Source organism: Diplotaxodon limnothrissa, linkage group LG20, assembly GCF_057381915.1.
Source record: "Diplotaxodon limnothrissa isolate DT_005_m linkage group LG20, D_limnothrissa_male_GT1.1, whole genome shotgun sequence".
Taxonomy (NCBI): domain Eukaryota; kingdom Metazoa; phylum Chordata; class Actinopteri; order Cichliformes; family Cichlidae; genus Diplotaxodon; species Diplotaxodon limnothrissa.
Window position 1 is genome coordinate 33,844,835 of NC_140615.1, and position 24,672 is coordinate 33,869,506.

Below are 24,672 nucleotides of genomic sequence, written 5' to 3' on the forward strand. Positions count from 1 at the left end.
TTTTTTATTTTATTTTATTTTTTCTTCTTTATTATTATTCTCATCCTAAAGCAAGCTGGACTTAATACCGACTTGCTGAATTAAATAGATCCATTTTCTTTCTTGTCTTACTGTGTCGATTTCTTTCATGCAAAAACTTGAAACCACTTTTGTCATTTTTAATAACACTGCCCCAATATCATAAATCTGAGCCTATGTTTATTTGAAAACATTCTCAGTGTGACTGTGCCAGGGGCAGGAGGCGAGGACAAATATAAGTGGCATCAATCACTGGCTGTTTCATCTCCTGGCATGGCCCCAGACAAACAACATTTAGAGAATAGCAATGCTGCTCCCTCAGTTGTTAGTGTTTACAACCTGTGTCTGTTTTTCCTTTTAAAGCAATCTTTTTATCTCCTCTGTGCTTTATCAGTCTGAGGGATCCTTTTCTTTGCAGTTTTTTATTTGACCCAGGGATCATAAAAGGAAACTGCAATCCAACTTATCAATAAGACAACTTCATGTCAGTGTGTGTCTTATAGCTCTGGGGCCTTGCTTTGATAGGTTTTCTTGACTTTCAGTCTGAAGTATAAGTTTTATTTATTCCTCTTCAAAAGTTTATTTTCTATACAACATTCTAGTATGAGGATAATTTATATTTTGATAGCAATACAATATGTGACAATATGTTGTACACAGATGGAACAGTGAGTATTACTGTCATCTGATGGTGACAGACTGTCAGGAGGTCTTTGGTTTCAGTCTGCAGACCAGCTGGCGAGACCAACCTTTTTGTGTGAGGTTTATTCTCCCTGTACGTGCATGGTTTTTGTCTGAGTATTCGGGTTTCCTCTGGGTCAGGTGGTGATTCTAAGGTGTGAATGAAAGCATAAATGTGATGAACCGGCAACCTGTCCAGGTGGTACCCCTTCTCTTGCTCTTGGGATAAGCACAAGCCCAAATCAGTTGAATGGATGGATGAATTAATGTTATAAATATGCATTAGCTTATTACGGGGTTGTAATAACATTATGGGCATGTTAATGTTACAGTTCAGCTTACAGAGCGGCTGGTCTGTCTGCGTAGTTCTAGCTTTTTTTTTGTGCCCCTCTTTAAGAGAGCACTTCTAGCTCTCTAAAATGGGATAGCCTTGCAACAAGGGAACTCATTAATCTCCCTCTGTATTTCCATCGTTAGCACTAGGAGAGTAGAGTGCTTCCCCACTTAATTTGGCTTTTGTCCAAACTGTAAAACCCATGTGTTAGGAGTAATATGAAAATCCAGTTAGCCATATTTTCTCTAGGAGCAGTCTGTGATGTCTCTGTCTTAATATCTTTCAGTGAGATTAGCAGTATTTCATCCATATCTTGGCTGGTGACTGACAGATATGCTTTCCTTTCCCTTCCAGCTTTTTGTCTTGGACAAATCAGCTACATTAACATCTGGCCTTGTTAACAGTTTTGCCTCTCCTGTTTCCAGATTCTTCTCCTGGCTTTCCATGTATTGAATAACATCTTTACATACAGCTTTATCACATCACAGACATTTTTTTTCTAGGTTTTTAGTTGCTTAATTTAACCCTTTTATTGTCGCTGCTGTGTTATTTATTTGTTGTTTTCCCTAAAACCAATTAAATCTTACTAATTAAGACTAAATAAAACAGTAGTCCTAAAGGCTTTGAATCCTGACACCTGCTAAATGAAGTCTATATAATTACTGCGTTTGAAGAAACCGGAGCTGAAGTATGCTTAATTTTCAGTTATGTCATTTTATGAATGAGACAGTCCACACTCTCATGCTGTACTCTAGAATAGGAGAAGTCAAGGGGTCAAAAGCCTTTCCATAATAAGTGAAGTGAACCATAAATTGAAGAGAGCTTCAAGCCTTGTAAAATTCATAGTGGGTTAATTGCACTGTCAGTGCACGTATGGGACTGTTTCATTGCATTTGATCTAAAGATGGTGAACAAAGTCAAAGCAGCCCTGAGAACTAGAGACAATTAGTTAAAAGTCGTTAACACAACAATGAGTGATGCTTCAGTCTGAGCAGGGCTGCGTGATGAGAACTGCTCTGTAATGGTGTTTCCTTCACCGCCTCTGCTGGCTAATTGACAGTGTATTTATTCCTCTGAATTAGCGCCTGGTTTCAGCTTTTCCTCCCTCCCTATTAAGAAGATTGGCTGTGAGCGTTTAACTTTGTCTGTCCATTTATGAGTGAAATTGTTTGAAAAGAGGAAAAAAATACATAATTGGGCTGGCTTAGTGGTGCCTTGATTAAGTGGCAGAATGTCTTTGAAGTGACAAAGTTTGATTTTTGCACACATGCAGGCGTTTCCCAAGTGGGACTTCTGGGTCAGAGAAGGCCAAAATATTGTGTGATGTAGTCTATTCCAACAGAGCCAATTTAGCTTGTAATTGACCTCTGTGTTCTCCCTCCTATGTATATTGATTGGGGGGGGGAAAGGGGGGTGGGTCCTAGTGAAGTTATAGACTTTTAGCCTTACCTTTGGTGTCTTAAAATTTAGGGAACTTTTCTAATAATTATTTTTTTCTCAGAAATAAATCCACCTCCCCTCCTCCTCTTCCTCCCAATCCCTTGCTTGCTACAGAATGTTAACCACAACAAGCTAGCATGAGGTTTGGAGTGGAACAGATGTCATTATGCATGCTTCTGTAGATTAACTAATCACAGACACCACCTGGGTGTGCTGATTGCCATTAATCCACTATTATAATTGAAAATTATGGTTTGTGCTGCAAAAGCATGCTGTCTCTTCATCGGCCCTAATAGGCCGCGCACCTTTGCTTCCTGGCAAACTTGTCAGTCACACTGAAAGCAACGTGAACCCCTGAGGTGAAGAGCTAATATATTTATATGTGTATAAAAGTATGTAAATAGAATGTTTGCACCATATGAGAGTGGTCAGGTTTTACAGACTGTTTGCTGAGGATACGCAATTTAAATCATTTTTGTTGTCCCATTTGGATTCCTCAAATCTGACATGAGTGCTGGCTTCCTATAGGGCTTCATAATGATTCACTTAATCTACTATCCCAGACAGCTGGCAGTAGCCTCTTGTGAGTTGCCCTCTAATGGAAAACCCAGCATCAACTGAACGATGTCCTGCCACAGAGCCTGGTCCTCATCCTGCTGCCAACTCTTTGCTTGTTCCTCCGTTTATAATCCTGTTCAGAAATATTCTCAGGGAAAGCGGATTACCATACAGAGGGGTATGAATCTCCCTCCAGTTGTATCACGCTGCTAATTAAATTTATCATTGTCTTCAGAAATGGTTGCTATCCTCATTCTCCTCACTCTCTGGGATGCGTGCTCCAATAAAGGCGCTTCCTGTTTTAGTTATTATGCCTAATGGATTTCTCTCAGTCTGGGATTGTTGTCCGTAATCGGCTGTTCTGTTACATGTGAAGAGCTCACAAACAAAAATGGCGGTATTGCATCTACTCCTCCGCCCTCCACCCACCCATGAAATGAGTGACACTCCACCTTTAAGCTGCATTTCACTTCTCCAGTGTTACATTGTTAAGTGTTTGTCTTTAAATGGAAACCAAAAAGTTAGAGTAAAATGTTAAATAAGAGATGTGACAAACAATATGCTGCAGCGTGTGGTCTTATTTTTTTCTCTCAGAGATGGTTTTTAAAGATTTAATTACTAAAAATCATCTTTTGTGCTTTTTGTTTTTCGAGCAGATGGATAATAACTGCTATTTTCCACTTAGAGAGCTCTTAAGACGAAATCCCTTAGTTAAGAAATAAGTTCCCTAACTTAAGCTCCCCTGTGCTCTGGGCTCAAAGACTGAAGACTGGAAAAAATCAAAGGTAAAGAAAAGTAAGGCTGGTGGTATCCACACTAAAGTGGATTTCCTGCCTTCACTCTGCACCGTCACACGGTTTCTCTCTCTCTCTGCCCCTTCACTGCTGCCAGCACCAAACTTGTTTTTCATAGCACTTGAAACACAAGAGCAGAGTTGTTTTGTTTCAGCGTAAGACATGCTTCTCCACGGTAAGAGATGGCGAAGCTTTCAGCTGTCAAAAGAAACACTGAGGAGTGTGTGAGGAGAGCACAAAAGAAGCAAGGAATGCTTGTCTCCAAATTCATCACAGCACATTTCCAACTCAGGCTGTGCAAGGGCACATTGAAGATGGACACAGGAGTATACCTTTTACATATGGACCTGCAAACATAAACATTTTTTAACCGTCACCATGACTGTGTTCGTCCTAAACTCCTCCCTTCCACATTCTTGACCTTAGGTTAACCATGTGTAATGTTCGCGTTGCACATCTTCGGTCGGATGCTTCAGAAGATCGTCTGTGAAAAAAATAAGCCAGATAATTATGATTGAGAGTCAGTGGGAGTGTGTTGGTGTGTTGTGGTTGGGGTCGTCGTGTCCTCCAGCATTTAACATTTAGCTGAAATAACACAGGGGGTGTGTGGTCCATGTTGGCCCGCTGTATCAGTTAGATTTTTGACTCACCCTTCACCCCATAGGTCATTATTGAAATCACGCCGTACTTTGTAAGGTTTAGCTCTCAGAGGGATGATCTAGCCTTAGTTTGTGTGTTACTGCAAACTGGTACAACTGAGAACAAAGCTGTGTGTTAGCTGGAAAACTCACATGGAAAGAATCATCTAACAAATTCCCACCTCCCCCCACTGGAATGTTCTGGCAAGCTATCTCTGTGACATAATATTAATAACAGAGACCAACTGTATATATCAACTGGGAGATGACTCGCCTCCATTAAATCAGTTCTGACTGGATCAGTCCCTGAGCTACACAACATCATGACTCATTCACTCAGGCTGGGTGTCATTATTGCCATGCTCTCCGCATGCACTGTTTGCCTGACAGAAAGCACCTTCAAGATTCTAATAAAGTGGCTCAGGGCTCTGCTTGTGATATTTGGTGGTGGATCTGACAAACACGTATGTTTTCTTTTCGGTATATGGTCTTAGCCTCTTTCTGTCCCACTGCAAAGCGCCCTATAGGGAGCGCTTTGAATACATATTTTCAGAGAATTTGTTCATGTGCGTTCCCTCTGTCTGACACTTACCTACAGATGCATAGACACACATATCCATACAGTGTGCACATGCAAGTTGCCTGGAGCTAAACCAGTGTCTAGGAAAAGGGTGGTGAGCCTATAAAGTTGGTATATGTAGAAGTTTATATAATGGCATGTATTACAGTTCAGGTCAGTCACGCCAAACGTTTATGACATTACATAAGATTACATTATGACTCTTTTTTTTTTTTTTTGGCTATTGGACCCACAAATTTATGGTGGGTAACCTTTTAAATCTCAAATGATGGTCAGGCTTCTAGCCTTATTTCTCTTCATCTGTCTTGAAGACTAACTGTGCACACAATTGTTTGGCCGTTAACATGAAGGTCATCCCAGGCCTGTTTATATAGACCTTTATAGACAAACGAGCATCTGAAATTGGTCACAAAAACCTGTGAAACGCAGATCCAGATGTTAATGAGGTCATTCATGGTTCTATCCCAGAGCAGTTATTTTTGCATGTGTATGATCACGCCGTGCTCTACTGGTGCACAACAGGAACAGTCTCAGAACCTTTTGATCCCACCTCTTACACTGTGATCTCCCCACATACTTTGCAGTGTTTATAGAGACAGTGTTGGCAGACTCAGCCAACCTCTACTTCTGTCGGTTGTGTGACAACATTGTGGACACAGATGTTGATTTTGATATGCTCTAGTTCGCCCCACCCTACCACGTCCATCATGCCTAATCCATCAGTCTGTCGGTCATGTGGAGGAATTATTTATTAAACATAATCAATGTCTGCTATGTGGAAGTGAAAGAATACAAATCAGAGACGGCCTCAAGAATGGCATGAGATAAATATTTAGTTGACATTCAGCAGCTGTAGGGAGGTTTTGCCTCTCTGATTCTCTTCATATCTGCTCGCTGGCATCTGGCTGCTATAACCTTTTCATCTGCTTTGTGTGACTGATGTGGCTGCCCTCTCCTCCCAGGGCATACACCAGGTTTATTGAGCAGCCCCTCGTGTGTCTTCAAAGAGTTACAAACATTTAGTCTATGAATTATCTGTATCTAGTGGCCAAGCGATGTTTGTAGGCATGACTACACTTAAGTTACACCTACACTTGTATATATGTGCTATAAAAAAACAACAACCTTGCACCATCATTCTAATTATCCTCCACACACACATCGTATGCACACCTCAAACGCACGTATGAGTGACGGAAGATGAGCGGTGGGCTAAGATTACTGAAGTTCAACTTGCTGACTCATTTCAGTGATAGGTGAGTGTCCTGTTCTGCAGCCAGGCTGCTACACATGATAAATGACAGTAATGTAGGAGAGTGGTTTCTCTTCATGCACACCCTCCCAGCATAGCCTCCTGGAGATGGACGACAAGGATCAGGTTGTGATTGTCTCCCAGAAATAGTGGATACATCATTCCCCGGACCTGGAATTGCTTTTTAGCCATAGCTACTCATGACAGCACATGCTGATGAAGAAGAGTGAAGGTGCAGTCAAGGACATAGTGATGTACATGAAGAGGTTACAGTAAACTGAGTCTGCATTTTCATGTGTCTAAGTAAAACATGTGGTTATAATCACTTATGACCAGACCAAAAGTTATTTTTAATTGTTGTTTTGAAGCTTTACGGCATGTCACATGATTGCCTCAATTGAGGAAGTTTACTTGGGATGCACTGATCAGCCAGCTAAGGGCCACTATCGACTGGTTTTGCTTTAGTCGTGACTAAATTGCTTGCTAAGTAGCAAATACTCTTATGAGTTGTTATTCTTCATTAAAAATCCTTCTCAAGAGCAGACAAAGGCACATCAAAATATTTAAAATAACTAAATCATAAGTACTCATTATGCAGAATCGGCTCTGAGGCTTCATAATTGCTTATTCAATGTTAATAAAAGTCTACAGACTTCAGAAGAGGTCAAAATTTCATGAAGCATAAAAAATAAAATGCATCTTTCCATTATAAAAGACCACCTAGTTCTTGGTACTCTCCCTTTTTAAATAGCTTTCATAATTATTGAGTAATTACTTACTGACTAATAAATGTAATTGATTCAGCACTAATGTATGCAGATACAGCTCTGGTGTGTGTGTCCGTGTCAGCAACATGCCATTTGAAGATGTGAGTCGAGACTCGAGACAGCATCTGGGTCAGCCAAGCAACAAGATGCACACATCAAATCAGCAACTGCTGCTCCTCGGGCGATGCTTTCCAATACAAAACACCTTCTGCTTGGCTGTGCATATTATTAGCAGACATGCGAAACATCACTGCTGACTACCCAGGGCATTTTAGGCAAACGTTACGCACACACACCCACGCACATACACACTGTATGCAAACATACGAAATCACGCATCGCCAAATGTCCAGAGTTTAGGAACTTGGCAAATTCCTCTGTCATGACACATCCCTTGTAAATAATTCTTGTACCACATTCTCACGATCACACAAAATGTTAGGCGTCTGATACATTTCATTGCCACATGTTTAGAGTACTTGTCGAATTTTTTTTTCTTTGATGAAAATCAAAATCAGTGTGTGTGTGTCAGACAGAAAGAGAGAAAGGGAGAAAAGCCGGAGAGACTTTTTGTTTCCCTGGGGTTCTCCCTGATGCATCAGGGAGCATATTGTCAGTGACAGCCCAAGTTATTGAGGCTAAGAGCGCATCATTTTACTTGCTCTGTAGAACTATAATCCGTAGAGCTGCAGATGCTACTTTTGCCGCTTTGGTGCATTCTGAAGCAGAAACAGATTGCACGTGTTTTACAACTTTAGGAAATCTTGTGCATTGTCCTTTACCTGTCGTGGATTTTTTTGGTACGCCAGTTCCTCCTGTAATCGTAAATGTCTGTGGTTGGTGGAGCTTGATAATTGTTAGGGTGCAAATCACATGTATTTGCAACATCCACCACTCTTGTTGTTGTTGTTGTTGTTGTTGTTGTTGTTGTTTTGACCACCTAGATCTGTATGAGAATCCTTCCATCTGGTCCCTCTCATTCCCATTTTTCAATAGGAAGCTGACCGATCTCTCCTCTTGTCGCTTCTTCATTTCTCTCTGATCCACTGATGACAATGAAACCCTTTGTCTCCCTCTCCATGCGGCGAGATGTAGCGATGACTATCCCAGAGATGGGGCGAGAAAGATTGTTCTGGTCTTTGATCTCTTGTTTCTCATTAAACCCCTTTGGAAGCTATTATTTGTTAGAGTGCATGTGCGCACATGCATGCTCACGTGTAGTGCGAGGGAGCGCTTTTGTTTGTCTGTGGGTTGTGTGGGCCTATAATAGGCGTATGCGTGTGTCTGTGTGTGGATAGACAGACGGAGGTTTCAAACTGCAAAGATAGCAAACAGCAGAAGGCTTTTTGATGATGTAGCGTGCAGAAGGGAGCTACTTCTTTTCTGGCCTCCACATAGTAGATCAGCAAGATGAATAATGGGTCGAGGAAGAAATGTGTTTGAAGGCTCTCTTTTTAACACACACACACACACACACACACACACACACACACACACACACACACACACACACACACACACACACACACCTTCATTCCATAACTGTTGTGCATTGTATTTTTATCTAGAATTTTTATCTTATTTGAGTGCCTCAACGAGGACTTGACTCACTGTAAGAATTTTGGAGCTGTGCATTCAGAGTAAAAGTGCTGTGTAGAAATGAAGATGAAAACTATCAAAACAAACAAGTTTCTAAAGGACACCTTGTTTAAAAACCTGTTCTTTTCTTCCTTTTTCCATGCATTGTTTCTCTTGCTGTCATCTTTGTATGGGTCTGCTGCCTGGTAGTAATTTTGGAAAAGCACGCTTGAGTCCTCTGCTGTAGTGGACGATGGCGGTCTCTACAGCTTGTTAAAAGTTTGCCGTTGTTGACTTTTCTTCCCTGCTTTTTCTCTGAATCTTTGTGAAAGGAGGTCCTTACAGTGTGTTCCATAGGCTTTTGGCCATACACTGAACTTGGTGTAAGATTCACTCTACAGAGTGATAAAAAGCAGCCAACCTGAAGTAAAAAGTGCACTTACAGAAGCTTGGAAAGTAAAGCGTCTGGGCTTCTTTAAGTTTAAGATGCCAACTGTCTGCCATCTATAATCCAGTTTTGAGATCCCTTGATGCCCGCTCACATCCAGGGCCCTTTGACTTCAGTAAATCACATGATAGGGTGGGGCTAGGCTTCACAATGGGTTCACCTGAAACCTTGGCTGATTGTGACCCACACCTGTTTTCACACCTTGGCTCGCCTTCAAGTGTGATTAGGTAGAGGATCAATAGGGGATCCGTGACCCTCTTGGGAACACTCCCATGGGGCTTCAAATCTGGGACTCTCCACCAATTGCTCTTAGAAATGAAGAAGCTTCTCAGATGAGAGGTGAAACGTCTTCAAGAAACTTAAAGTCCTTTCCTTTCCAAGCTCCTTAGACTATGATGACCTGGATGACTGAGAACCTTCACAGACATACTTACAAAAGCTGTACCTTTTAACATTGCAATTTAAGTGACATCTACTGATTAGCCTTAAAGTACCTTAGGTATCCCAAACTGATACTTACTCTCCTTTTTGATACTAAAATTCTGAAAACACAATGGTACCAATTTCTTTCTTCTGTACCATTAGGTACTGTAGGCAGTGTATGCAGTTCTTCAGGAACTGAGGGGGGCAGCACATCCTAGTTTGTCATTACTTGCTGAAGAAGAATGACACCCACAGACACTGCAAAAACTGTAGTGTATGAGGAAGATGACAATTAACTGCAGCTGCCACAATAATGCTGTCACTCACCTGACTCATAAAGGCAGCCCGAGGCAGGTGATGATTTATTCACTCAAGGTGTGCTTTTCAGCCAAAGGGAAGAAATTCTCCCAGTTTAGCAAAGCACCCAAAATATCAACATCCAAATCTGCTCATAGAATTAAAAGTAAATGAATTCACAGTTCAACATTCAACCATATCCTTCTTATGTTATTCTGAAATTTACGTTATCTGCAGTAATGTTAGTAGGTTACACGGCAGCGACTCTAACATTTCAGTATCTGTTCTGTAAACAAAATATAAGATTAGCATTTTAAATAAATGATCTGCAATCACTGTGCTGGTGATTTAACTTTTTTAACTTCTTAAACATGAATTCTTCAATAAATACATAAATAAGGTTTAAGTTCATGGGATAAATAATTTATTTTGGTGTTGAACTGGGTTTTGAGAATCCACTGGTTCTAGTACTAGTACATTATGTGTTGCACAATGGAAGAATTGTAGCATTTACTAATTAGCCCAGAACAGGAAGTAAAGCTAAGGCTGCTGGGACCTACGTTTGTTTTAAAGGGTTAAGGAAAATATGTGTTTTTATATAATATTGCCACTGTGTTAAAAAGTCATGGTTACACCAAAAACATCCTGTGGGAATCACAAATATCTGAAACAAATTTCATGGCTTTCTGCCATAGGTGTTTGGAAAAATCTTAAAAGTGATTAGGATACATCCTCTGGGAACCATGATTATCTGTACAAAAGTCTGAGCTGAAGAACATGGCAACATATATCACTGGATAACTTCAAAATAAGCTGTCAGTAAAACCATGAAACACCAATCATAGGTAGGATTAGGTGATATAACAATAGCTATTTCTGTGTGGACCAAACTAATATAACCTGTAATCAAAAGTTATATTGGTTCAGCAGCAAATGCATCTCTAATAGGATACAGGACAGCTGTTTGTTCCTGGATTTTGGTATGGATGACCTCCAATAGCTGATGCACATATAGGTAGTAGAGGTGGGTGTGTCAACTGAGTTGCAGTGGATCTGACAGACTGCAGGGCCAAGAAATCATTTTCTGAGAGAAGTGGCTGGAGATAAATACTGGGTGAAGGAGAGTTTAATGCCACAATCTGTCAGTCTGCTCCATATCACAGAAAGGGGATAGGACAGGAGAGAAGAGAAGACCTGCTTCTGATGACTGTCAGGTGACTGTGACTGTTCTTAGCCTCCCTGCCTCAGCTAAGAATCAAAAGGCAACCAAAAAGGCTTGCCTGTAGCTTTGTATACATGTATGTATACGTGTATGTATATGTGTGTAAATCTATAGAGAGATAGAGATTGATAGATATAGATCTATAGATAGGTGTGTGTGTATGTGTGAAAGGACAATTTCAAGGTCACTTCTTACTGCCTGGAAAACAAATGCTTGTTACTTTTATTGCATGTGGTTAACTATTGACTGGGGAGGACAGGGTACTTTGAATTAATGTGAAGTCACCTCATTTGGCAAGAATTCATCACACCGTACTACACAGACTGACTGGCTCCACTGAAGTTTTGATATGGCATGCACACATGCTCTATGTATCAATATAATAGGTGTAGACTGTTAAATGAGCCAAGACTGCACTAAGCCAGTTTCATCTCAAACATGTAAGTAATGGATATTTAGTACAGTCAGCCAACAATTGCAAGTAAGCCACCCGAATCCAAGAATATATTTCTGAATGCCGAGTGCTTTGGGAGACCATCTGTGTCTACTGCCAAGTGCACTGATGATTATTACACTGACTATAATAAACCTATAACATTAAGTCCACATTCAATCTGTAGCATGACCGTTCCTTTCAATTACCTGCTAAAAGAGTTCATTGCATACTTCTGCCAAGGGTGCAGGGATAATGATGCTGTCCTTGTGGCACACCAAGCTCACATAATATCATGAAGAGTCCCTTCTCCAGCACCTCATTTCCTCCAATTCTCTTATCAATAGGAATTTGATACTTATCGCCGATAAATCCTGTCATTCAACATTCTGTAAAGTCTTGATTTTAAAAGGTGAAATACTGAAACATGTATCTTGTCTAAAAAAAGTCTCTGACCTGGCCATTAGTTACTTTACAGCCAAAACACCCACACTGTGCAGTCTGACCTTATGTTAAGATATGGTGCCACTAATTGGATTTCAAGAGAGATCTATCTAACCTGAAGGGAGAAGGGCTACTGGGGACATTGATTTCCTTCATCTAACATTTTTCATCCCAAAGTGTTCCTCCATCCACAATTAATCACTTGAGCTTTGCAGCACTAATTGACTTCACACAGACTCCCTTTTCTAGCCAATTAAAGTACAGCTCTCAGCTTAAACAGTGGCCACACGAGCGAAAGATTTGTTCTAAAACAAGAAACAATCCACACCTCTCCAACTTCAAAGAAGGGTGTTTAAGGAGAAATGCTGGTTTTATTCATGTCACATTGATTGGGCAGACATGACACTGAAAGATGAGCCCACTGGTGTAAAACCCACCATGTCTGTATGCCTGTTGCTCTCTAAAGGGAAACCAAAATGAGCCGTAAGTGTTTATTTCATTTTCCTCTTACCTTTTTAGTATAAATATAGACAACCGTGTTTAGGGCTGAACGATATATCGCATTTGCGATAGGCTGTCCAAATTACTACCATATCCCAGAATTCATAGCGCGGCCCAGCCAAACTCCAGTTTCCAGCAATGGCGGCCGCTACTAAGTTTTAAAATTACTCATACTAATCTTTCTGGGTCACAAAATAAACTTTTAACATATTTTCAGGCGAGAAAGTAGTTGTGTAAACATCAAATATCTGCTCGGTTTATCAAGATATCCCATATTTGCAAAAGTGCTTCGACGTTTTCAGAGGCGTCTGCTACCCACCAGCTCGACAGCTAGCCGGGAGCTCGAGGGTTACTGATGCGGCCGAGAACGGCACAACTCCCGGCACATCATTTTCAGATCACCGCGGAGTTTCGCTGCTCGGGTTAAACGTAATATATAAGTCACTTAGACAACCTAAAAATGTTATTGTTGGGCTTTTTTCAGTGTTTTGTTTGTTCGTGAGTAAATCGGTTTGGCTGAGATTAAAGTTATTAGATTAGATAAAATAAAACTTTATTAATCCCCCGGGTGGGTTCCTCCTTGGTTTTCACACAGCTGACTAAACGTCAAACAGAAAACTTATTAAACAGAAGTATGAGACAGTCGAGAATTTACACCAGTGTCTGGTTATATTTTAGATAGCAAGAAGCAGACGGCCGAGTTTATTAAACTCCACCGAGACAGCGGTGACGCTAATCAGAACTAGACCGTCCAATTTCACGCCTTTAAATTTTAAAGGCGTGTTTGTGTGTGTGTTTATACAATTGCTATTATGTTTGCACTTTATGTGTAATGTTACTGACTGCAGAGATCAGTAAGATGTGTGTATTTTTTATTTATTAGTTTTATTTATTTAATATTATTTTTTAATTGAATGACTGTCTAGTAGTTCACAGATGTCGAAAAACTGAGTGTGGTAAAGCCACTGATTTTTTTTATGTATATTTCTGCAATCTGCACATTGTACTGACTTTCATTTTAATGTTTACACCAGGGTTCCTTGTCAGCACTTTATGCTCAGATGTTTGTAAGCTAAAAATAAACTATTGTGTATGTTCAAATATACTGTTGTGATTGAAGAAGTTAAATAAAAATGTCAGTCATCAATTCATGCATCACCTCATGTCATCATAACAGAGGTCTGTCTTCCAGGAAAGAACAGTTTAAAATTAATGTAATATAGTATTGGCCATACTATATGATGTATTGCTTGTCTTTGTTTAATAATACAGAAGACAAAGACCTTAAAAAATAATCGCATATCGCATCGCAATCGCAATATTGGGGCAAAAAATCGCAATTAGATTATTTTCCATAATCGTTCAGCCCTAACCGTGTTTCCAAAAATCTGGTGATTCCTCTGTCTGCCTGTCATACAGAATGAGGCAGGACATTCTATTGTCCCAAGTTGCCAAATGAACCTAACAAGGTGGTAATTAGCAGATGGTAGGGGCTTTCTCACCATTTCTGGAGCTGCACTACTGTCAGAGAATTGCCTCATTAGACGCCCACTGACACCCCTGCTGGTGACATCTCTTCATTGCTTCCTCTCTCATTTTGGAAGAGCATTGTGTCTATGCAAGCATATTGTAATTTAACTGCCTGTTTACTGGATGCCTGGGTAAATATCTGTATTGCAAGTGTATTGTTTTGGCCCCGGTGAACCGAGAGCATGCTGGTGTGCCAAGTCGAGCTGCAGGGTTTTAGCAGAAGACAAACAAAGATGGATAGTTTTACCTGAGTGCTCGGTAGAAAGTTTGGAAGCTTATTTGTTTCTGTAGTTGAAGAGAGTTTTTTTTTTTTTGAGTCAACCTAACTTCTTTCTCATGATTATATCAGTCTGAACAACAGATTAACAGCTAATCTATTGCTCTGCTGATGATTAAAATACTACGTAAACTATTAGACTTGGTTCCACTTTGGTCACTAGAAGATGAAGCCTATCAAAGTGATAATCGATAGGCAGCACATGAAATTATTAGCCTATATCTTTTTTTCAATGGCATGTCTTAAACTGTTGGATGGATTGTCGTGAGACACTTTACCCCAGATGAAATTTCAGTTGATGGTGTTATTTCTTTCAAGACGAAATGCTTAAAAAACCCATTACTGTCATCCTCAACTGTGCTTTGCTGGTTGTGTGATTTGGTACATTTTAACACAGTTTTTCTAAGAAATTGAACATAGTCAGCATTATACCTGCTAAATTGTGTTAGCATTGTGATGAAGGATTATGCAGAAACAGTCTCAGTGCTGCTAGCATGCTTCTAGGCATTTGATTTTATTCTGTTTTGTTGTAATTATGTTTTAAAAAAAATCCGAAGCACCTCATATTTCTAAATAAAAGTACATTACAAAGGATTTGTTCTGCTTTAGCATTTCATTGTGCACTTTAAAGCAGGAAAGTTGTGTACCCATCTGCTAAGCCTGTCCTCCTGCTCCTCAATATGTGACCTGAAAACTAATGGCAGCTAAATACAAAAAGAAGGCTTGGCTTGTATTTGCCTTTATCCTTGCGGCAGAAGACAGGTGAAGAGGCACTATAGCGACAGGTAGATGCAGACATCCATTGAAAGCAGAGGATTGTTATTAGAGCAAATAAAAGGTTAAGTGGCTAGCAGTGGAATAGAGAAAAAGGAGAGATGCAGGGAGGCCTGATAGCAATTCAGAAAGTGATCTCAAACATAGGTGTGAAGAGCCCCGTGGGGATCTGCCAGGGCTGATGAATCTCCACAGAAAGGGCGGCACAGGCATGCATGGAGTGGTTGAACAATGATTAAAAGGGAAAATGAGACAAGCATGGTAGGTTTCCATGTGTGTTCCCATGCATCATCATTAATCCTCCGTGCAAACGTCACCCACTTCGTGCACCTTGTCCGCCTTCACTCCCTTTGTTTTTAATAATTCTCCATCCTTGAACTGCAGTTCCCCTTTTCCCCAGCTGCTCCCCTACACTCCCCCTGTGTGAGAGTGCCTAATAGCCGGATGACAAGGCACAAAGGCTTCCATTGTGTCCCACATGCCTCGTACTACTACCCTGGCAGGCCAGTGATGTGCTGCCTTGTAACCTAGCAGGAAGCTGAGAGTCGCTGCACTCCCCCTTTCTCTCATTCTCTTTATGTCTCTGGAGATATGATGTGGCAGGCTAACGCAAGCTGACAGGCGGGCCACAAAGGCTACCCTGTTAGAGGCTCTTGAGTAGGAGTTTGCTTTGGGCAGTGGAGGTAATTTGCATGTGTTTGTGTGTAAGTACGAGAGAGAAAAAGAGATTGATTTTTGTTGACCCTGCGTTGTATCTACACATAGTTGCGGGAATTCTGTGGTATCAGTTAGTACCCTCTGTTGTCCACACTGAAACCAGTTGATCTTCCAAGGCCTTGTGTGAAAATAGATTTGGGGTGGGTTTCCCAAGCTTGATAAAAGCCCTGGCGGAGGGGTAATCACTCCCATCTACACAAGCTTGACCCAGTGGGAGGGATGGGATGTATTTTCTTTATGTTTATTAGAATTTGGGGTTTTTCATTTCTCATAGCTTCTGGGAACATGGACCGCAGGCTTGTGGCTTTTGTGGGGTTTTGTTGTGTATTCAAAGCCAGGCAGCTTTTGTTTCATTGACCTAAATTCCTTACATTCATTGTGCCAATAAAAAGTCTATAGAGTTACATAATAGATAGCCATGCTTCTCCATGCCTTAGCACTTACTTGTACCACTGACATGCTGCAATTACGGTACCGTTTCAGCTTAAGCAAATTAGCAGGTACATGAAGGATGACTGGAAGCCCCAAAAATTCCAAAAACCTGCCTGTGCCTTCCTGCAGAGCACAGTGCCACAGTACTGAGTTGTGTTGAGCATCCAGTAAACAAGAAATTCAAAACGTTTTATTAAAAAATATTCTCACCACCACTTTTTAAGACAACATTATCCTGCTGATCTGCAGTCCTAGCATTACTTGTTTTATCCCCTTAGGGAATGAATAACAATGAATTTAATTTACAATATTTTGGAAATAGGTGGGTTTTTATTTTGTCTTATTCCCCAGCTGCCTCGGCTCTCCTTTAACACTTCCGAATGAAAATGTCATAAAAATATTGTTCAAGTTTTTCTTGAATAGGAAAAGCTCTTACAGAGTGTGGGATGTGTAGGATGCGCCACAAAAAAATCATTACTTTCACTATGGGAATATTTCTCTTTGCTATTATGAGAGTTGGATTTTTTTTTTCTACATTTTATTTTCTACATGTGTCTGTATGCGTATGTGTGTGTATTTTGTAAATTAGTGAATACATTTGAATGCAAAAAAAAGTTTTTAGTTGTTAATTAAAATAATGATGCAGAGTACTATTTCAAAATATTTATGAGCAGATGAGCCAACAAGAGAATCGCTCTTACAATTTGTAAAATTACATATTTACATATTCTGCTGGAAGACGTGACTGACTTAAGCTCCCCACAGTAGTTTAATGTCGATCTCATTTGGAGTCTGTCATTTTCTGCATGACTTGTGTTTGATTTGTCAACATTTCCTGATTTGGATAAGACATCTGCTGGATTTCACCACTTCTGTCAGAGACTCTGGCAGACATTGGCACATCTTGGCCTTGCGTTTCTGCATTTTGGGCAAAGAAAAAGGGACAGATGCATAATACAAGACTTGATTCTGATCAAAGTCAAAGTGTTTTTTGAGAAGAAGAAAAAACCCCAAAGCCAAACAAATGGCATGACAATTGATGTAGATATCACATCCTTGTGCCCACTCCCTTAGTCAGCAGCGTCAGGTTAATTGTGTACCCCCTGCTAAGCAGTGGTGGAGAGAATGAGCTTTGATGCCCGCAGTGGTAGTGAAGACGTATTCAAAGCACATCCTGCGTGTCCCTTCTTCAGAAAGAAACTTATGCTCCACACACAGCTTGAGACCACACAGTGGAAGAGTCTAACTGTAGCAAAGAAGCACAAAGGATTTTGCTCTTGGTTTCTTTCTTCTCTCTTCATCTCTATGATATTCCATCACTCTAAGAAGAACTGTAAATCTTCTTCCTGCACTCTCTTTCTCAGACTTTCCTTCCTTTTCTTTTGCTTCTAAAAAACAGCCATCCTAATGTTCTGTTCCTGTTTTGTTTTTTTTTGTTTGGTTGTTTTTGTCATGAGTGCATCTGAATTATTACTACAAAATTGTCCAATTAATGTTTAATCAGATCACTCCCCACACTTGGATTAAACTGCTGTTCCTACTAGGGAATAATAGTGCTAATGTTATGCTCTTGCCTTTTGCCATGCGTCTGGATTTTTAACGATAGAGCTTAATAAATATTTAATCATGTGACTAATAGGTTTCATTCCGATCGGGATTGGATAGAGATCATACTATGTACATTTACTTACAGTTGTGTGAAAAAGAAGGTTTTCCAAATGAGGACACAATAAAAAAAAAAAAAGTGTTCCTTAGCAGGTCTTGAATTACATAAATATGTATGTCTGATGGGTTACATTGATTGACTGAACCTACAGTGGTGGGGAAAAATGTATCTCAAGGGTCTAACTCATCGATGATAAAGGTGGGCATAGCTACAGTGACATCATCCATTGGTTTCTGATGTTCAGCGTTAAAGCCTTGAGATCTTGATTTAACAAACAAACAACAAAAACCCGTTTTTGACAAGGAGGGGTGTGTCTGACTGTGAAGTGCTTTGGCTGGCAGCTAATTGGTCACAAGCCGTTATGTAATGAGCATACCAAGGCCAATCCTCCTTTTTTAAAACATAGCACCTGTGCTATCGCCATCTGGTGGCCATCAGATAAAATTGGCTTATTGTTTGTGATCTGGAAGCTAGGTCCATCTTTTGCACAGTTTATTGCAAGTGTATCTGTAACCTGTGTATTATTCTCGAGCACGTTTCAAAAATAAAGTTTTTAACTAAAGCTTGGGTAAAAAAAAATAAATCTATTTTTATTTCTTTAAGGCTTATTCTTTACGTTAGCATGATAGCATGAAACATGACAGTGATCATTATTGGAAGCGTAAAACTTTCATAGACTTGCATGCTACTATGTGCTACTAATCACATAGTATCAGATGTAAATATTTACTGTCCCAACATGTGGTGTTTTTGATTTGGGCACTGTAGCAGGGGTTATTGATTAGAGCTTTCCAATATTGTTGGTTATAAAATAAAATTTCTGATTATCTTTTTTAATTGTCTTTAAATGTAAATAATCAAAATGGCGTTTTTAAAATGTGTGTAGTTTGGAGGCCGTCCAGTGTGAATTCATAACTCAAACTTTTCTTTTCTTTCCCTCCAGGTAAAGTGTTGAATACTGATTTGCGTCACTACCTCAGTCTGCAGTTTCAGAAGGGCTCCCTGGACCATAAGCTCCAGCAGGTGATTAGGGACAACCTGTACCTGCGTACCATTCCCTGTGAGTAGCTTCCTCAGCCTTGGGCCCTTCAGTCTTCTCTCTCTGTCTGGGTCTTCTTGTTGCCCTCTCACCTCTCCAGATGGAGCGTAGTCTCTTCCCATCTGTAGCACTACCTGTTATGCATTTTCCTCCAGGCCCTCCCTATTCTTTAATTCAAATAAACCCCTTTAACTTGTTTTCTGTTAATTTCTTCTACTTACACTTCAGTATTATAAACTGCAGATTTTCACTTCTTGATCTTACCAAAATTTGTAAAAGCACACAGTCCTATGAAAACCTGAATAGGCTTTTATATGGATGTCTACATAGGTAAAATGTATAAATATAGACTTCAGTGCTTGTGGAATAAAAAAGGGTGAAAAACTTTCAGTGTTTTTATGTTTAATAATGGAGTTTTGCCCTCGTGTATATGAAATATTTAATTAAGAGAGATGTTTGTCAGTTTCTGATTGTTGTCAGACCTTGGTTGTGTTCGATTTAAATTCAGGAAAGAGTAATTCTACATTTTCTTCCCTATTTACTTTCCACCCTCTGATTTTTTTTTTCCCCCTCAGTTTGAGTTTGCTCCACTGCTTCTTTTGGAATATTCTGTGTTAATACCCGAGTGATTTAAAAATGGACAACAAGGGCAACAGGCGTAAATGAACGAGCAGCTGCAGTTCTCTGGGATGCGCAGCTGAGTTAAAAAAAACAAAACAAAACATAAACAACAATGTTTTTGCCATTTATCACTGAGACAGCATTTATTACTTGTGCAACTCACAGTTAGCATTTGGAAAGCTTTCACTTCTGACATTTTGCTTGTGGGGGACATTATTCAAAAGACAGTTGGAGGTGCATTTAAGGAATATTGCTGTGTAGAAGTATCACTGATTAATTTGAGATGCATATTTATTTGTGTCTTACCGAATAATCATGCTTGCTGTCGTGGAAGTTTCACAGTAGTTTAAAGTTTAATCATTAGACCTCCTCTCCTAATTACAGTGTGATAAATAACATCTCAGTCTTTTCTATCTCAAATAAAATGCAAATGTTACATTTTCTCACATTATCACAATGATTATCACAGCTGAAAAGCCAGTGTTGTAGTTGTACCTGCTTGTGCACATTTGGGTCTACTTTAGTGAGTTATTGTGGAAGATAATAGAAACTGTGAACCACGCGTATCAACACTGCGGTTTGGCTTCAGTAGCTCAGCATATGTCCGCTGTCCAGTTTGCTCATTCAGGCCTGTGCCAGTGGCTTATCACAGTGCACTCAGCCAAAGTGACCTTGTGAGCAGCCTAAATAGCCATTACAGCATGATGCCATGCGCTCATTACAGCACTCCAAATAGCATTTCGGAGTGACAGAAGTATGACTTTGCTTTTCTGCTGCACACAGAGAAGCTTCATTAAGTGTCACTCTTGCCTCCCACAAACTGGGGCTCAAGCCAGTACCAGGGGTCTAGGTCACCCAAAAATCCTTAAAGCTTCACTAAATTCCAACACCCAACTCTACCGTCTACTATCGCTCTCTCCTTCCCTGGGTATTAATATCCATTGCAGCACAGCACTCAGGCCCACTAGTCTCGCTTCACGATAAAACACCAAGGAAGGATGGTGCAAAGGTAAAAATAAAGTGCCTCAGGTTTTCAGTCAATTGCAATTTCTATTTTGAGAAGTTTAAAAAAAAAAAAAAAAAAACTAAGCATAGCTGTTGCACTGAACTCTTCACTTACTGTTTTCTACTTACTGTAAGTCTCAGACAACTGTGGATGATGTGTGCCAAAATGGACAAGCTAAATGCCCACTTTCGAGTGTTTATTGTGTCTTCACTGTAGCTATTGAGCCAGCAACTGTAACCAACACTCATATTTCCATGTCCCTTCATGTTAGCGTTCTGATTTATTGTGTGTTTATCGTATATTACAGTCAAACTCACACAGTCTGACTAAAAGTTTGAAGTTGGCACTATGCGATCAAGCATCTGTCAGTTTACAAATGGCAATCCACGTGCTTCTTTACTCATTCTTTTTTGTTTTGCTGCAATTAGCATCTTGTGGGCAAATGCTTGTTGTTTCTTCTGGTGCTCCACTGAGTGGGTGTTCAACCTGCAAAATACAGTTCACGACTAAGAAAATCCATGAAACACAGTTCATATCTAACACTGGAGAGCTGGATTTTGATGTGAAGTCAGAATAACCTCCACAGACCTACTGTATCAACTACATTTACTTTTTGTTTTTCTTCTGTTTTGCTCCTGTATTGTTTTCATACAGTTGTTTCATCTCTTAAAAAAATCAAACACATAAACTAAAAGTTAAAACAGGCTTGTATTTTCCGGTGAGAATTGGCAGCAAATTTCTTCTGGTGCTCTCTTCAAGGCTCCTTCTCCCAGTGCTCTTTTTTTCAGGTGGCAGTTTCAGCAGTCCTAGCAGTCTCTTTCCACTGTCTAACCACTGAATAACAAACTACACATACAGTTTTATTTTTGCTATCTCTTTCATGTTTTAAAACTGTAATGTTATTGTTTTCTCCTTTATTTTGTGTTATTTTGGGAGGTTTCTGCTACCTTTTGCAGTCATGTTGCACCAACTTCATATGAATACATTTACATGATTGTATAACAGGAAAACCGATCCAGTGTCTTGGAGTTTGTTGGTAAGGTAGCTGAATTAACAATAAATAGCTACATAATACATTTCCCTATTCCTTCTTCCAAAAATGAGCTCATATATCTTCTTCTTGTGATTTTTATTGGTCTCATCTGATTGCTCTGTTTGACAGAATAAAAGATTGCCTTTGCAAGAAACTAAGCAGTTTCAGATGCGATGGCTCACACTGCAGTCGGGATGGATGTTGACACAGAAAGAAAATGAAGAATGGGGATGGGTTCCTATTAAGCTCTGAGTTAAAATCCCTCGTGCCTGCAGTGCAGTCAGATAGCAGAGCGGTTTAGCTGAGGTATTTCAAAAGGCCTGATTACATCTAAGATGATGGTAAGAGCAGCTGGCGTGTTAAGGAGCATTAAATTATTTTCATAACAGTAAGTTTTCAGTGTCTTGCCAATGAGACCATCAACAAGGGAAAATGTGACACTTTTTAAATCACAGTTGCAGCATGGTACTACTTAATGGCTCTTTGCTGGAATTGAAAGTGCTTTAAGGTTGCCTGTTTCAGGGGGTAAAGGACTGTAAAACGAAGGAGAAGGAGAACCAAGGATGCATTTGGGGAAAAAAGGGAATTCTTCTTTCTCGATTATTGTTTTAGGCAAAGCAACTGCCACCGATCATAACCATTGACATTTGGAAATACACTGCAAGTATGCGTGATTTGCTTGTTGTTGTTGTTTTTTGTTTTTTTTATTCTTTTTTTTTAGTGCAGGAAACAACTATTGTGGCTAATAAATCAACAGAAAGGGCTTTGAGGTGACAGTGCGTTATATTCATTTGAATCTATTCACAATATCAGTTTGTGGTTTGTTGATAATGAGGTCCCATAAAATGCGTTGCATAAACAAACAGTTTATTTAGGTAGCCGTAGGCTGGCATGTCAGAAGTGTACAGCACCAGGATGTACATTGGATTAGTTATTATTAATTTCGGAGAACTAATTTCCACACAGAGCAGACATGCAGATGGTGTTATTATTTAAAAAAATATGTGTAAGGTCAACAGAGAGCTTTCTAATTTTTCTCATTTATCGTGCTTAAAGTGGTGCTGTTCTACACAATCAGCGTCAAAGTATGTAATTAAAAATATTCTTCATTGTCATCACTTGTACTTCTTCTGTATTGTGACAGCTGTGTTGCTCTGTGGAGGACATTTTTTTCCCTCTGCTTCATATTTGAATAATGAATTCATCGCTTTGCTGTCCCAGCTTTGTTGACTATTCATGATGCAGACACAGATTCTCCCCTGAGCATTGTATTTGGACTTGAATCACATCCCTGTGGGCATGTTGGATTGAGTGTCACTTCCAACCCCCACTCCCACCCTGGCGATGAATGGCACATTCCACTTGTTTGGAGTTCCTACTGTATTAAACTTTCTCATTGTTGGCAGGTACTACTCGGCAGCCTCGAGAAGGGGAGGTTCCGGGAGTGGACTACAATTTTATCAGTGTGGCGGAGTTTCGTGAACTGGAAGAAAGTGGACTGCTGCTGGAGAGTGGCACCTACGATGGTATGTTCTCATACACAAGGAACACAATATTATGGAGGGGCCTGGATAGATAGTTTACTTTTAAGTGGGAGAAATAGGGAGTTACAAAATATCAGACACACATCAGACCCTGACCTTGGTATCGAACTATAAAATGATTTTGTTCTTTTCGGACTTTTGTCTGGTTGTTGATTGTTGTGAATACCAGTTTTTCCTCTGAGCATAAAATACAGCCACTTTTAATCATTGTTATAAATAATGAGAAACAAATACTGTACTATTATAGGGGTAGATTTGAAGATTGAGTCATACAGACAGCCACAGCCACTGGCAGTCACTGTCAAACTTTTTGCCCCAGGCAACTGCTAGCAACTATTTTTCAAGATGTTGCTTGCCAGTGCGAAATTGGTTGCAAAGAGGTATGTGATGCCGCACCAAAAACCTCCATGTGATTGCCCTTTGGTTGCTAGCAGGTAACCATGGTTGCCAATAGTTTGCAAGATGCTGACTCCAAACACTCGCCAAGCCGTAGTAAAAATTTTAAAAAGTGTGATGGAAAACAGAAACTTAGACAGTTTGTCTTCAAAGTAAAAGTTACATCTTTTGAGGTGTGCTTGCTGCAGGTTGAAGAATAAATGTTGAGTGTTGGAAGACAAGCCATCGCCTTCCAGTAGCCAGTAGCAAATGACCAAAGCAATTACAAGGAAAATTTTGGTGCAGCAAGTTCTTTGTCACATATCAGTCTCTAGGCTTGTGTGACTAAGGCTAAAGATGGATTTAACTGTAGTGTGACCCCTGAATTGGTGCTAAAATCATGTCTACCATAATGAAATCCTGCAGATGTTCTGTTTTGCCATCGCACCATAAACAAACCACATCAAACAAGACAACTTTTCATTTAAGATCACTCTGCTCAGATTGTATTCTGGCTCAGTTGACATTCTTTTCATCGGCCTAAAGTAACTGAACCAAACTGGAAAACACTACAATTTCTGTAAACACTATAAACACTGAGGACAGACCAATGTCCCAGTCCATTCCAGTCGCCAGGGTCCTGGTTATTAGTTGTCTTGTGAATTTGCTGAGCTGTACTCAGTAAGGTCATCAGGTGAAATCAGCACATTGCCCGTGTCATCAAACTGCCATCCTAAAAATGAAAGAACTGGAGATAATATATCCCCAGATGGCTTTACCCCATTCACCTACTCATGATGTCGAAAATGTGTTTGCTATGTAAAAGCTCTTTCATCTGCCCTCTGTCCCACATCTGCTCCTGAGAGACTGGCCCTCCAACCCTGAGCCTATGAGCCAGTGCTCGGGATAAATAATGGATCCCCCCCTGTCCTTTTCTGCCTAATGTAACACTACCATGTGTGTATTGAATGGAATAGAAACACAACCTCACAGAGTTAATTATTAATGCCAAGCCTTTTGCTCAATAAACTTCCACACAGACCTACAAATAGACAGACATACTTTAAAGCAGGAAGTGAGAGGGTGAAATATTTGACCTCATAATGGCTGGCCTTGGTTAGTGAGTCATCTACTTCACATTGATTACTAGTGGCTCCAGGCTTTATATTGTAGATGGTAAAATTAACATGCACACCATGCACATTATCTGATAATGCATGTTTTCAGAGGTCCCGTAAAGCCCATAGCTC

At 40.0% G+C, this 24,672-nt stretch overlaps 1 protein-coding gene across 1 annotated transcript in view; it reads left to right on the plus strand.

The window, feature by feature from the left end:
* The window catches only part of magi3a (membrane associated guanylate kinase, WW and PDZ domain containing 3a), a 107,726-nt gene that overhangs the window by 51,397 nt on the left and 31,657 nt on the right, over window positions 1-24,672 (plus strand). Inside the window, exons 2-3 of the mRNA XM_085345209.1 lie at window positions 18,748-18,864; window positions 22,910-23,029. Coding sequence (XP_085201335.1) covers window positions 18,748-18,864; window positions 22,910-23,029 — 237 coding nt within the window. The remainder of the gene's footprint in view (window positions 1-18,747; window positions 18,865-22,909; window positions 23,030-24,672) is intronic.